The sequence below is a fragment of the Vitis riparia genome, chromosome 9, assembly GCF_004353265.1.
Source record: "Vitis riparia cultivar Riparia Gloire de Montpellier isolate 1030 chromosome 9, EGFV_Vit.rip_1.0, whole genome shotgun sequence".
In the NCBI taxonomy this organism is placed as follows: Eukaryota; Viridiplantae; Streptophyta; class Magnoliopsida; order Vitales; family Vitaceae; genus Vitis; species Vitis riparia.
The window spans coordinates 2,754,526-2,768,220 of NC_048439.1; the positions used below are offsets into that span (position 1 = coordinate 2,754,526).

Consider the following 13,695-nt stretch of genomic DNA (forward strand, 5'->3'; position numbering starts at 1 on the left):
ATAAAAACGACAAGGTTCCTCGTGCTCTCTTCCCGGGTTTTTTTTTCATACTTCAATTGAGACCCTCTATTTGTCTCATGCAAACATGCGAGCTCTCACAACATTCTACATCCGAAGACACCTCCTCAATCCAAAAAAACACATACCCATATCTCCCTCTCCTCTCATCTCCTTCCAATCTCACCAAAACCCCAAATTTTCCCGCCATTTCCGTTGCACCAACCACCGGCGCAGCGAAGAATCAACGAGCCTTGACGCTGATTCTCCGGGTATCGGGAGCAGTTCAAGCTCACCTGATGGAGAAACCAATTCAAGCAGACCTAGAACTTGGACTGTGTTCAATACGGAAGGCAGTCAGTACAGTGACATACAAGAATCTGAGTCGAAAAGTGCAGCTGAAAGGAACGAGGTTTCGGAAAAAAGGGGTTACGGGAGTGTGGGGAAGGCGAGATTGGGTGGTAGGTATGTGCCAGCTTTCGAGCGATGGCGGTGTTGTAAGGGGTAGGAAGAAGGGGAAGAGTAAGGTATTCTGGGTGTGTTCCGACTGTGGGCATTCGGATGGGCACTGGTGGGGGGCGTGTAGGGAGTGCAATAAAGTGGGTACAATGAAGCAGTTTTCAGAAGGGGAAAGCGGCATTGGTGGCTCGCGGGCGAGCGGGTTTGAGGTGTCGGAGAATGTGGTTCGATCGTGGTTACCCCAGCAACCCACTGAGACGCAGCCTCAGAGATTGACGGATGTGAACCGGGGGATTAATCAGTTGAATTGGAGGATTCCCTTGTGAGTTCTTCCTCTTTCGGTTTTTCATTTGGTGCCTTACATTTAGCTGCTGAGGAAATGGATAAAAAGAAAGAGAAGAAAATAAGATTTTGAGTGCTAGGATTTTATTTATTTTGGTTTTGTTTGTGGAAAGCTAACCCAGCAAATGCAAATGCGTGTATTAGATTTCAATAAATAAATATATTTCATTTTCTATGTTCTCAAGTAATGGAGCATGTAAGATTCAAAGGTTTTTAGCCTCTTTTTTCAAAGCAGCCAGATGAAGGATTTAGTTGTTTTTAATATCTACGGGAATTCTTGTTTGTTTGGCAACTATCTACGGTTTGAGTAAATATCAATGAGGAACAAATTGGACTGATGAAAATGGCATATAGACAACAGAGTAACTGAGGGAACTCTAAGATCTTTAAACTAAGTAAACTAACTGTTTAGTACTCACCAACTGATTGCAGCTAAGTTTTCTCCACGAAGAAATCAGTTTTACTGAAGTGTTTAATCATTGAAGATCAAATTATTGGTCATTTTTGCTCATTTTATTTCCTTGTGATGCTTTACAGAAAGTTAATATTAGTTTGTTTGATATTAGGCATGGGTTCTTTGGATCTGAAGTTGCTAGGGTGCTTGGTGGTGGTCTTGTTCCAGGTTGGTTCTGTTTTTCTAGTTATACTATATGTGCTGACATATGTCTGATTTTTCATGTAAGTTTTACTATTGAATGATTTTCATGTAGTTTGAGATTACTTTTAGGCTGTTTCTGTGTGAAAACCATGCTGCATGCTATATATAAATCGTCCTATGCTTAAAAAATTATCTGTCTTTAATGCCTCTGCCCAAGTATTAGAAATCCTACTCTGCTATTCCAGTATGCTGAATAGTTAAAAACTTATTTTAAATGTGGATCTTTCTGGGTTTGCAGGTTCTTTGGTTTTGGTTGGGGGTGACCCTGGTGCTGGCAAGAGTACGTTGTTGTTACAGGTTGTTAATGTATATTATGGGTATATTATGTTATGGGCTTTAGGCCCAGTTAGGTTACTTGTACCGCACACATATGCCTCCTATATAAAGGCACTGATGTATATTCTTTTATTCAGGAAATACAATACAATCATTCAGTATTTCTAACATGGTATCAGAGCCACTGCTCTGACCCTTTCTTAGTAGTCTGTCTTCATTGGTGTGACTTCCTTTCTTTTTAACGCTTCCGCCATCACAACTGCCGCCGCAGCCTTTTGCCGTTGAACCTCCAACGTCATCCAGGCGTCGTCCTTGGGTTCCGGACCTGCAGCCACCGTCCTTAAGGAGTTTCACACCGCACAAGATCACTGTTTTTCGTATCATCGCTGCGAATATTGCTCCGATTTCATTTTTGAAGGTACCACTAAGATCATCCAGCGCCGATCTACACAGTCGTGGAAACCTCGTTGCCATCGGAGACCTCATCTGCCACGTTAGCGCCACATCAGCCCTAGCTACGTCACCACTGCTGACGTGTCAGTGCCACGCTAGCCCTAGCTGACATCATCTCCACGTCATCCGTTGACCAACTGACTGTTGACCGTTGACCAGCGTTGACCGTTGACTTTTCCAAGGTTGACCAGGTCCTCCTTACCCAGTTTTTCGCGTAGATTTCACTTTTGCAGTCTGTTTTTGCATATTGTGTCTCTAAATGGATAAAAAGGATATTTTTCTTTCTCGTCCCATCAATACTGTATTGGAGGGAAATAAAAATTACTTATCTTGGTCTCAAGCTATGCGCAGTTTTCTTAAGGGTCGCATGCTCTGGCATTATTGTACTGGTGCAATGACTATTCCTGTCAAGGGAGCAAGTGAAGGAGATGCTTTTTTTCTTAATCGCATGATTGAATGGGATAGTCATAACCACATGATCCTCACATGGATTCGGAACACTTCCATTCCTTCTATTTCCAATCTGATGGGCAGTTTTGATGATGCAAAATCTGCATGGGATATGTTGGCCAAAAGGTACTCCACTACTCATGGATCCCTGAAATATCAGTTAGTGGTTGAATTACATCAACTCAGGCAAGAACCAGGGCAATCCATCAATGACTATTATGATCAGCTTCGCTTTATTTGGGACCAAATTGACCTTTCTGATCCAACTTGGACATGCTCAAAAGATGCTCAGCAATATGCTTCCATTAGAGATGAGTTTCGCCTCTATGAATTCTTGATGTCACTTCACAAGGATTTTGAGCCCATTCGTGGTCAGCTACTCAATCGCAGTCTTGCTCCCTCTCTTGATACTGTTGTAAATGAGTTGGTTAGAGAAGAAGCTCGTCTTGCAACCTTTCAAGCCCAAAATAAGCTCAATGTTTTGGCTATTACTCCATCTACTCCACTCATAGAGCAACCCCAACAATCAGGTGATTCTTATGGCTCTAGCAATCGTTGCAAGCAGACCAACAAAAAGTTCTGCAACTATTGCAAGCGTCCTGGCCACACCATTGAGACTTGTTACCGTCGTAACAAATCTACTGCTGCTGTTGCTAATATTGAGCCTACTCCGCCAATGGCTTCCACCTCAGTTGAGTCCAAGTCTTCTGGATCTACTATCAACCTCTCCTCCACTGAACTACAGGAGATCATAGCTCAGGCTGTTCGTATGGCTGGTAATGCATCTCTTTCCACTACCTTATCTGTTCTACCTGGTAAGTCTCAAACTTGGCTTTTTGATTCTGCCTGCTGCAATCACATGACACCTCACTCATCCCTATTCTCCAAACTTGACCCTGCACCACATCCTCTAAATATTCATATAGCTGATGGTTCCACCATGCATGGGAATAGTCTAGGTTTTGTTTCAACCTCTAATCTTTCTGTTCCTGGAGTCTTCCATGTTCCTGACCTATCCTATAATTTGTGCTCTGTGGGACAATTAGCTGAACTAGGTTATCGCCTTATTTTTTACTATTCTGGGTGTATTGTGCAGGATCCGAGGACGGGGCAGGAGCTTGGGACCGGTCCTAGAGTTGGGCGTATGTTTCCCGTGAGCAATCTTCATCTTCCACCTGTTGCTCCTGTTTCTATTGCTACTGCAGCTACTACAGTTTCTTCCTTACCTTCTCTTGCACTTTGGCATTCTCGTCTTGGTCATGCATCATCTTCTCGGGTACAACAGTTAGTGTCTAGGGGTCTGTTGGGTTCTGTGTCTAAAGACATTTTTTATTGTACTTCTTGTCAGTTAGGCAAACAGCCAGCTTTGCCTTTTAATAACAGTGAATCCATTTCTAAGAGTATTTTTTAGTTAATTCATTCTGATGTTTGGGGACCTTCTCCTGTTGCTAGTATTGGTGGATCTCGATACTTTGTTGTTTTTATTGATGATTATTCTCGTTATAGTTGGATTTTCCCTATGAAATCTCGTTCCGAAATTTTATCAATATATAGCAATTTTGCAAAAATGGTTGAAACACAATTCTCCAAACGTATCAAAACCTTTCGATCTGATAATGCTCTTGAATATACTCAACATGCGTTTCAAGCTCTGTTACATTCCTATGGCACTGTACATCATCTAACTTGTCCAGGTACCTCTCAGCAAAATGGTCGAGCTGAAAGAAAACTTCGTCATATTCTTGACACTGTTCGTGCTCTGCTTCTTTCTGCCAAAATTCCTGCCCCATTTTGGGGTGAAGCGGCTCTTCATGCTGTTCATGCAATTAACCGTATTCCAAGTGCTGTCATCCATAATCAGACTCCGTATGAGCGTCTCTTTGGGTCACCCCCTGTCTATCATCACCTTCGCTCATTTGGCTCTGCTTGTTTTGTTCTTCTTCAGTCTCATGAGCACAACAAACTTGAGCCTCGCTCTAGACTCTGTTGTTTCCTTGGTTATGGTGAAACTCAAAAGGGGTATAGGTGTTATGATCCTGTCTCTCATCGTCTTCGTGTTTCTCATAATGTTGTCTTTTGGGAACATCGATTGTTTGTTGAACTCTCTCACTTTCGTTCTTCCTTGACTAACTCCTCTATTTTAGAAATCTTTCCAGATGAATCTCTTGTTCCTTCTACAAATACTTTTGATCCTCCTTTGGACTTCTCTCCAGATATTTTTTATGCTTCTCCTAGACAGGTTGCAGATTGATGACGAGCTACCCTACTTTGAGACTGGGTTCCCTGCTCCTGCTCTGCCTGAAGATCCTCCACAAGACATTCCACCTCGCCACTCAACCCAGGTAAGATCCATTCCTCCACACCTACTTGACTATCATTGTTACACTGCCCTTGCTACACTTCACGAGCCTCAAACCTATCGTGAGGCCTCTACTGACCCTTTATGGCAAATTGCTATGAAAGAGGAACTTGATGCATTAACCAAAAACCATACTTGGGACCTGGTTCCTCTCCCTCCTGGACAGTCTGTGGTTGGTTGTAAGTGGATCTATAAGATCAAGACTCGCTCTGATGGATCCGTTGAGCGCTACAAGGCTCATCTTGTTGCCAAAGGCTTTACACAGGAATATGGGATTGATTATGAAGAGACTTTTGCTCCAGTTGCTCGTATCTCATCTGTTCGTGCTCTCTTAGCTGTTGCTGCTGCTCGTCAATGGGACCTTTTTCAGATGGATGTTAAAATGCCTTCCTTAATGGGGATCTGAGTGAAGCAGTCTATATGCAACCTCCTCCTGGTCTCTCTGTTGATTCAAACAAGGTTTGTCATCTTCGACGTGCACTTTATGGTCTTAAACAAGCCCCACGAGCTTGGTTTGCCAAGTTCAACTCCACTATTTTTCACTTGGGTTACACTGCTAGTCCGTATGATTCTGCCTTATTTCTTCGTCGTACTGATAAAGACACTATTTTGCTTCTTCTATATGTGGATGATATGATCATAACTGGTAATGACCTTAGTGGCATTCAAGAACTCAAGGATTTTCTCAGTCAGCAGTTTGAGATGAAAGATCTTGGACATCTCAGCTATTTCCTGGGTCTTGAAATTACTCATTCCACAGATGGTCTTTATATTACTCAAGCCAAGTATGCTTCTGATCTGCTGTCTCAAGCCGGACTCACTGACAGTAAGAATGTTGACACTCCAGTTGAACTTAATGCGCATCTGACACCCTCCGGGGGGAAACCATTGTCTAATCCTTCTCTTTACAGACGATTGGTTGGCAGCTTAGTTTATCTCACAGTTACTTGTCCAGACATCTCCTATGCTGTTCATCAGGTGAGCCAGTATTTGTCTGCTCCACGATCAACTCACTATGCTGCTGTTCTGCGCATTCTTCGATACCTAAAGGGTACCATTTTTCATGGCCTTTTCTACTCAGCTCAATCTCCTCTTGTACTCCGTGCATTCTCTGATGCTGATTGGGCAGGAGATCCTACTGATCGCAGGTCCACTACAGGTTACTGCTTCCTTCTTGGTTCTTCTTTGATTTCATGGAGAAGTAAGAAACAAACTTTTGTGGCCCGCTCCAGTACTGAAGCAGAATATCGTGCCCTTGCTGATACCACATCTGAGCTCCTTTGGCTAAGATGGCTTCTTAAGGATTTGGGTGTGTCCACCTCCTCTGCTACTCCCCTTTATTGTGACAACCAGAGTGCCATTCATATTGCTCACAATGATGTCTTTCATGAACGGACTAAACACATCGAGATTGATTGTCATTTTATCCGTTATCATCTTGTCCATGGTGCTCTTAAGCTTTTCTCCGTCTCCTCCAAAGATCAGCTTGCAGATATCTTCACCAAGTCACTTCCTACAAGACGCACTCGTGATTTAATTGACAACCTCAAGTTGGTCTCACATCCACCTTGAGTTTGAGGGGGGCCGTTAATGTATATTATGGGTATATTATGTTATGGGCTTTAGGCCCAGTTAGGTTACTTGTACCGCACACATATACCTCCTATATAAAGGCACTGATGTATATTCTTTTATTCAGGAAATACAATACAATCATTCAGTATTTCTAACACAGGTAAAATATAGATTTCTATATTTTTATTCAATTGTAATCCTCTCCTCTATATTAATTCTCTGTTGTTATCAAATCTTACATTTGAAATTGAAGATTGCTGTAATAATAGCTGAAGGGCATGATATTGATCGATCAAGTCCAGTTGTGTATGTATCTGGTGAAGAGGTTAGTGTTTCTTGAGCCAGATTCTTGTTCTTAAAGCTATGCTATTTTCATATCTTGCTACTCATTTACCTGCTTTCTAATTTTTGTTTGGCATTTTATTTTACATCATTGTTCATTTCTTATGTTCTATTTGAATCTCTGAAACTAGTAGGGAGAAAAAAAGGGAATGGAAGGAATCTCAAACTCTCTTGGTTAGTTTGCCTTGAAAATTACAAAGGAAATAAATTATAATAAATATTATTTGAAGACATATATTTTCAAATTCTTCATTTTTTTGTCCATTCTCTTTTGCTTTTTCTTTTTAAAGATACTCTTTTCTAGTTTGAGGACCTGAATTCTATTTCCACAGCAAAATCAGAAAGTATCAAATGTCTATAGAGATGATACTATATGGTACTTTCAGGACTATAGCATGTGCTAACATTGCCTTGATTTTTGACAGGTGAAGGAATGCACATCAGCCTTGCTGCGTTTTGCTAAGAAGACTAACATCCCTGTGTTTTTGGTTAGTATATGATACCTGGGGTCTGGTCAACATCCTATTTCCCCTTTTTCAACTGTTTTGAACTCATAACTCAGATTGGAATCTGGCCTGCTAGACTACCTTCTAGCCCTTTTCTGGTTGTAATCATATCATTGCTTCAGATGGGTGGAGTTTAGAGGGATATGTAGTTTTGAGAAGGGTTTGAATGCTTAATTTGTTTATCAATCCTAGAAAATAGAGGGGCAGTAAATATTATGTAGTTATGCTTTTTAAGTTTTTTGGGAAGTTTGTTTAAGATCATGGTGAAAGTTTTAGCTTGTGGTTGTAGGCTGAGGTTTATTGTGAGGAAGCCTAAAATGTAGATCTTCCAACAATACGTTTGTAGGAGGGAGAAAAATTTGGATATGATAGTAAGAACAAAGGGGGTTTGAATTCAAAAGGATTGACCTTCGGGTGCTTATTTCTAAATCGAATATGGAGGTGTGGTCCATGTAAATTGCACGTTTCTACTCTAGCTGTTGAAAAGAATTGATTTCAGGGTAGAGTGGATGAAATAGTTCTTTCAGTGTATATTTTCGGCATTTTTTTCATGTCAATAAATGGAAAGCCTTAGCCTTTTCTTCAAATTTTAGAACTTCTCTTTGTTTTTTCTTCTTTTTAGCAGTATTGATTAATAGTGACTTAAATGCTACTAGACAAATCCTTCTGATTATTTTCTGAATATTGTTATTTTTTCTTTTGTTGTTGCTCCTCTCTCTCTCTCTCTCTCTCTCTTGGTCTGAATGTAGCTACCCTTACTCTTGTTTTTGTGTATTTCAGATTGGACATGTGACAAAATCTGGAGACATAGCCGGGCCTCGTGTCTTGGAGCACATTGTTGATGTTGTTTTATATATTGAAGTTGGTATTTTGTTGTATTTTCTTTTCCTGGATAGTTGCTAAATATGGTACTTGGTTAAATTACAGGCTACCTTTCTTTGTTACCATTTAAGGTCTTGTTTGGTAACTATTTTCAAAAATTGTTATAGAAAATAATTTTTGAGAATAATTTTGAAAACCGTTCTCTGATGTTTTGTGGAACAAATGTTTGTTTGGGAACTTGAAGTATTTTTAATTTGTTTCCCATATTTTTTAATAGATTTTCAAAAATAACTTTATATGCAGGGCTTTATTTTTAATCATTATTTATATTTGTGTAATTAATTTTTAAATAGTCGTCAAAAAACAAGTGAAAACAATGGAAAACAATTAAACAATGTTCTTTGAAATCATCCCGTTTTCTGTTTTTAAGAGCAAAAAACTATTTTCTATTTTTTATTATCAAACATGTTTTCCCTATTTTTGTTCTGAAGAACAGAAAACTGTTTTTGAAAACAATTACCAAACAGACCCTAAGCTTTTGTCTACTCCTTGTAAATTTTTATCTTATTAAAGTGCTACATTCCTTGGTTATCCTAGATGCTATCAAGTTAATATATCAATTGGAGATATCATGAGATCTTGTGCCTTGGGATGCATCTAAGATTTCTGCTGTATATGCTCTGCATTCAGTTGATCATCTTTGTCATAATACTGAATATTTCTGAAATCACTCTCGTGGAAGAACTTGGGACTTACTGAAAACATTGACAAGAGCAATAATAATAACTGGAAACATAATAACCACAATGAGGGGAAAAAAGGGAGAAAGATGATGTTTCCATACTTTTAATCTTAGACCATCTTTTGAAGTTTATTTAATTTTCTTGATGCGCTTTATTTACCATATAACATTTTATATTGTCCCACAGGGGGAGAAGCACTCATCTCATCGATTGCTTCGGACTGTGAAGAATCGGTTTGGGTCCACTGATGAGGTATTAATTGTATTAGTGCCATATATTTTATTAATCTTTAGCATTCAGCCATGTTCATGTGTGCTCTTATGGGCTCTTTGCATACCTCGTGTATGTGGACTGCACCCCATCTTTTGTTAGGGGCCTTTAGTATAAATTCCTATGCCTAAAAAAAAAAAGAAAAAGAATTTCTTCCAAGTTAACTGTTTTTTCTTCCAAGTTTTGTGATTACTGAACCTTTAATTTCAGAATTTGTATTGCTAATGTCTCCTGCATTCTGGGAAACAATTTTCCATCTTTGTTAATTTTTTTTTATCTTGTCAACCTAGTAAATCCTATGGGAATGGGAATTTGAATTTCTTTGTTGAAAAGGAGTTTATGGTAATTCTTTCCCCTGAAAAATTTTCATCTCTCTTCTTATTTAAAGCTTATAATTAGCTCAAATATGCCCCATGCCAAGTACTTGTGCTAGTTTTTCTGTTAGTTATTAAACAAGAAGGCAAATAAAAATTATAAGCAAAGAATATTTTGGGTTCTCCACTTTCAATGTTATCTGCTACCTTTTTACCCCAAATGTGTTTTAGAACATAGAAAATGGAGCAAGCAGGTCCTTTTCTTTTTCCTTCTTTCTTTCCTTTTTGTTTTTGGGTCATTCATGGGGAAAAATTATACAACCCTCCTTGTATTTTGTTGGATTTGATATGGGAAGTGTATCCAAAACCAAAAATGTAGGATATACGTAATTGGACTATTATTTTTCTTAACCCATGATGAATATAACAATCAGGAATATGTATACTCTATTGTTTTTATTGATGATAGATTACTTCTTTCTGTCAGCTTGGAGTGTTTGAAATGACACAATTGGGACTGCAAGTTGTTTCAAACCCCAGCGAGCTGTTCTTAAGTGAGCGGAACTCAGATTCGGAGATTTTAGCTGGACTTGCAGTTGCTGTAATTATGGATGGATCTCGATCTTTTCTCCTGGAAATTCAGGTGGTTCTTCTATTTTTTTTTTTCCCATAATACAAATGGTCATTGCCAACTGAATGAGTCGAATGAAATTGTTTTCTAATCCATATAGGAATGGTATTATGTTGAAGATAACCTGCGCTTTGCAATCAGATTAATGATCTATTTTTAATTGTTTTGGAAAGTTATGGTTTTCTTTGCTTGTCTGCAGACTAGTGATGCCAGAGTTAGATATATAATTTCCTTTCTAGCAAATATGGCATAAAAATTTGGTGCATCATGATGCTTTCGAAGTACCCTGAGTTCTACCACTATTATAAAAAATTCATTTACAGGCATCAAATTGCTAGTTAAGCTCTCATTGATTTAGAGCTTTTGAGTTTGACAAATTGATGCATTTCCTTTCTTCAGGATTTGTTTGTGCAGAGAGAACAACATAATCATATTTAGAGGCCTTTTGGGCTTCAGTATTTCTTCTGAACTGTTTGTAAGGGAAGAACCTTAGGATAGTAATACTTTTGTCTGTATTATATTACTGAATTTACGGTCATAAATTCTCTATGTAGGCGTTATGTCTATCTGGAATAATATTTGCAAGGCAAGTTAAAGGGGTTCCAGTTCCAGTGAGGAGAGCTGAAATGATTATTCCGGTGAGTAATTGTTTAAATATTTTACTATACCTTTTGCATTGATGCTAGGCGCTCCTTTTATTTTTCTCTTTTCAGTTTAAATTCAACAAATTTCTGTAGATATCGGGGAATAATATAGCCATGCTGTTAAATTCTTTGGTATATTTGTTTCCTACTATTACTTCACAATCAGAATGCTCTCATCTTCTTTCCATAGATCTACAATTCCTCCTATGCATGTTGAATTTTCCTTAAGCTGGCTTGAGTTCATATCATGAGGTCAGGTGATGTCATCGTCACAAGAGAACCACAGGTTTCACAAGCTTCTACTTGAGAAGCATGCAATCACAATTTTGGAGCTGTGATTATCAGTAGAATAGGAGATTCCTTCATCCAAGGTGGGAGATAGAGTTTGAACGATTGCAAGGAGCCTAGTTTTGATGGCCATAATGGCCTTGCCTCCCTCAGGTGGCTAAAAAAGAGCCACCACTGTTCTCACTCTCCAACACAGAGATGGAAGAAACAGAGAAAATGAAGCAGCAACACCATTAGTAGCTTTCCAGCAGTTTGTTTCAATGAAAAGGCCCTTTTTCAATATTGAACTTATTATTCAGAATATTATCTTCTTGTCTTTTCCTCAGAATTCCCGGCAGCCAAATAGAGGTTAACCCCATCTTCAATTAATTATTTCAGATTTTGTTTTGTTCTTTTCTTTTTGGTTGAAATCTTTGAGGTGACATTGTGTTTATTTGCAGCTGAAGATGCTTTTGTATTCCTTGAATATGATGTAATAACTGACCCTTTGATCTCTTTATCTGTTAGGTTCTCATGAAGCAAGCTGGTCTAAAGCTCCAAGAAAATGTAAATTAATATTTCCCCATTATTTAGCCTTTCGAATTTAGTAAGAATTATCAGTAAGGGCCTTAAATGCATTTTTAACATCGCTTCTTCCTGACCTTTCATATCTGTTATACCATTGATTCAACCAACTACCAAAGATGGTTACTACAGTTATTTTAATCCCCTGCTCATATCATTGGTTGTGCCCCTCAATTTAAAGTGGTTTCCTTTTCCCCTTTCTTATCACAGGGCATCTTCTTAAATGTTGTAAGTGGCGTGACACTGGCAGAGACTGCTGGGGATCTTGCTGTAGCAGCTGCCATTTGCAGCAGGCATGCGCTCTATCATTTAATTTCACATCATCTACTGTTATTAACTGGTTATAACTTCTATCTACATGCTAAATATAGGTTAATGTTATGTTTGTTCTCAATGTCTTTTCCCTTCTGTAGTCTTGAAGTTCGATAAATATTACATGGGGGTGTAACAAAATTCCCCTGCCCTGCTTTTCTTTTCTTTCATCTCTTCCTTCTTTAATCCCCTCCAGTGATGAATTCACTACTTTTCTTTGTTGTATAAATCAATGAACAAACTTTGTTTTCTTCAGCTTCTTCGAGTTTCCTATTCCCAATGGCATTGCATTCATTGGAGAGATCGGCCTTGGTGGTGAGCTTCGCACGGTATGCATATTTTTCCTTGATCCTGAACTGATTTAAGAAGTGAGCTAGTTTTATAGTACCTTTCAATTGATTCCCTCACTGGTTTTTGGAAGCTTGTACACTGTTTTAGAGAATCATATAGTAAATAATGCTCTTAAAAGAGTGATTTTCATCAGTCCATAAATTACTCACAAACTGAGCTTAGGAATTTGGTCTCATGAAGCTTCGCTCTTAAGCATAACTTGCATCACCTACGCATGTATTTATGTACTTTTCTGTGAGGCTGTGTTGATCACATATTAGACTGAAATGACTCATCAGCTCAATAAAGCCAAGCTCGGCCTTTGCCTGGCCAGTCTCACCAACCAAATTCACTACATGCTCAGTAAGCCTGATTCCCCCAAAACTCGAAGGAGGCTGAGTAAAGCTGAGCCTAAACCTTTATTATGATTGAGCTGGGTAAAGCTCCTTCAAACACAGCTTGTTTACGGCCTTCAATGGTATTCAACCCTATTCCTTCCAAAACTGTTGGACTCCGTGCAATGATTAATGGCAAAAAATAGAAAAACGAGTAAGAACACGGAGATTTAACGTGGTTCGGCTAATTGCCCACGTCCATAGGAACTGGATTTTCACTATGTTAAAATTAGGGTTACATAAAAAGGTATTTATACTAACCCTTAGGAATGAAATTCCAAAAATACCCCTAAACCGTATCACAGGGGCATTGCCCCGCACCCCCAACCTATTGTTCACCCCACAACAAAAGAAGTACAAGTCTGAATGACAAATGCCGGAGCAAAGCAGAGTGGAATGGAGTGGAGCGACGGGATTTGCCCCTTTTTCTCCATATGTCTTTCACTTAAATCTGAGCCACATACTACAACAAAAACTGACACGAGAAATTGTATGCTTTATCCACATCATATTCATTGTTCGTGTTTTGATCATCTTAATGCTGCTTAATGCAGAAAATCTTTCGCCTTCGACGGATATATTTTTTTTAGAAAGAGACTGTTGGTGATCATTTTCATCTTCTGCAGGTACCCAGAATAGAGAAAAGGGTGAACACAGTAGCGAAACTGGGATACAAAAAATGCATAGTCCCAAAAGCTGCTGAAAAATCTCTACCAACTCTTGAGGATTTGAACATTGAGATTGTGGGCTGCAGGAATCTGAAAGAGGTTATCAGCACAGTTTTTGTCTGAGGCTTAAAAGAAAAGCTGAAGATCATTTTGACCTTTTTTGGTTACCTTTCTATCATATTCATATAATTTTATTTTTGGTACGATCAAAAGTGTAAAAATGTTAATTTTCTACTTTTAATTTAATCGCCTTTTGCCCATACTATGATAAATTATTTTGATTCCTCTTTTTTATCA

The 13,695-nt window shown here is 38.7% G+C and overlaps 1 protein-coding gene across 1 annotated transcript; it reads left to right on the top strand.

The window, feature by feature from the left end:
- Positions 1–77: 77 nt before the first annotated feature.
- Positions 78–13,601, top strand: LOC117922412 (DNA repair protein RadA-like). The gene is made up of 13 exons (XM_034840549.1): positions 78–778; positions 1,365–1,420; positions 1,695–1,753; positions 6,823–6,894; positions 7,337–7,399; positions 8,198–8,278; positions 9,169–9,234; positions 10,054–10,209; positions 10,752–10,835; positions 11,637–11,675; positions 11,904–11,986; positions 12,262–12,334; positions 13,357–13,601. Exons 1-13 carry the CDS (start codon positions 78–80, stop codon positions 13,519–13,521), a joined length of 1,698 nt encoding a protein of 565 aa, XP_034696440.1. The 3' UTR covers positions 13,522–13,601.
- Positions 13,602–13,695: the final 94 nt, after the last annotated feature.

Excerpts from the sequence above, each read along its gene's own strand:
- LOC117922412 (XM_034840549.1), top strand. The coding sequence starts at position 78 with ATGCAAACATGCGAGCTCTCACAACATTCTACATCCGAAGACACCTCC. Across the intron at positions 11,987-12,261 it reads GCAGCTGCCATTTGCAGCAG|CTTCTTCGAGTTTCCTATTC; the intron begins GCATGCGCTCTA and ends TGTTTTCTTCAG. Across the intron at positions 12,335-13,356 it reads TTGGTGGTGAGCTTCGCACG|GTACCCAGAATAGAGAAAAG; the intron begins GTATGCATATTT and ends CATCTTCTGCAG.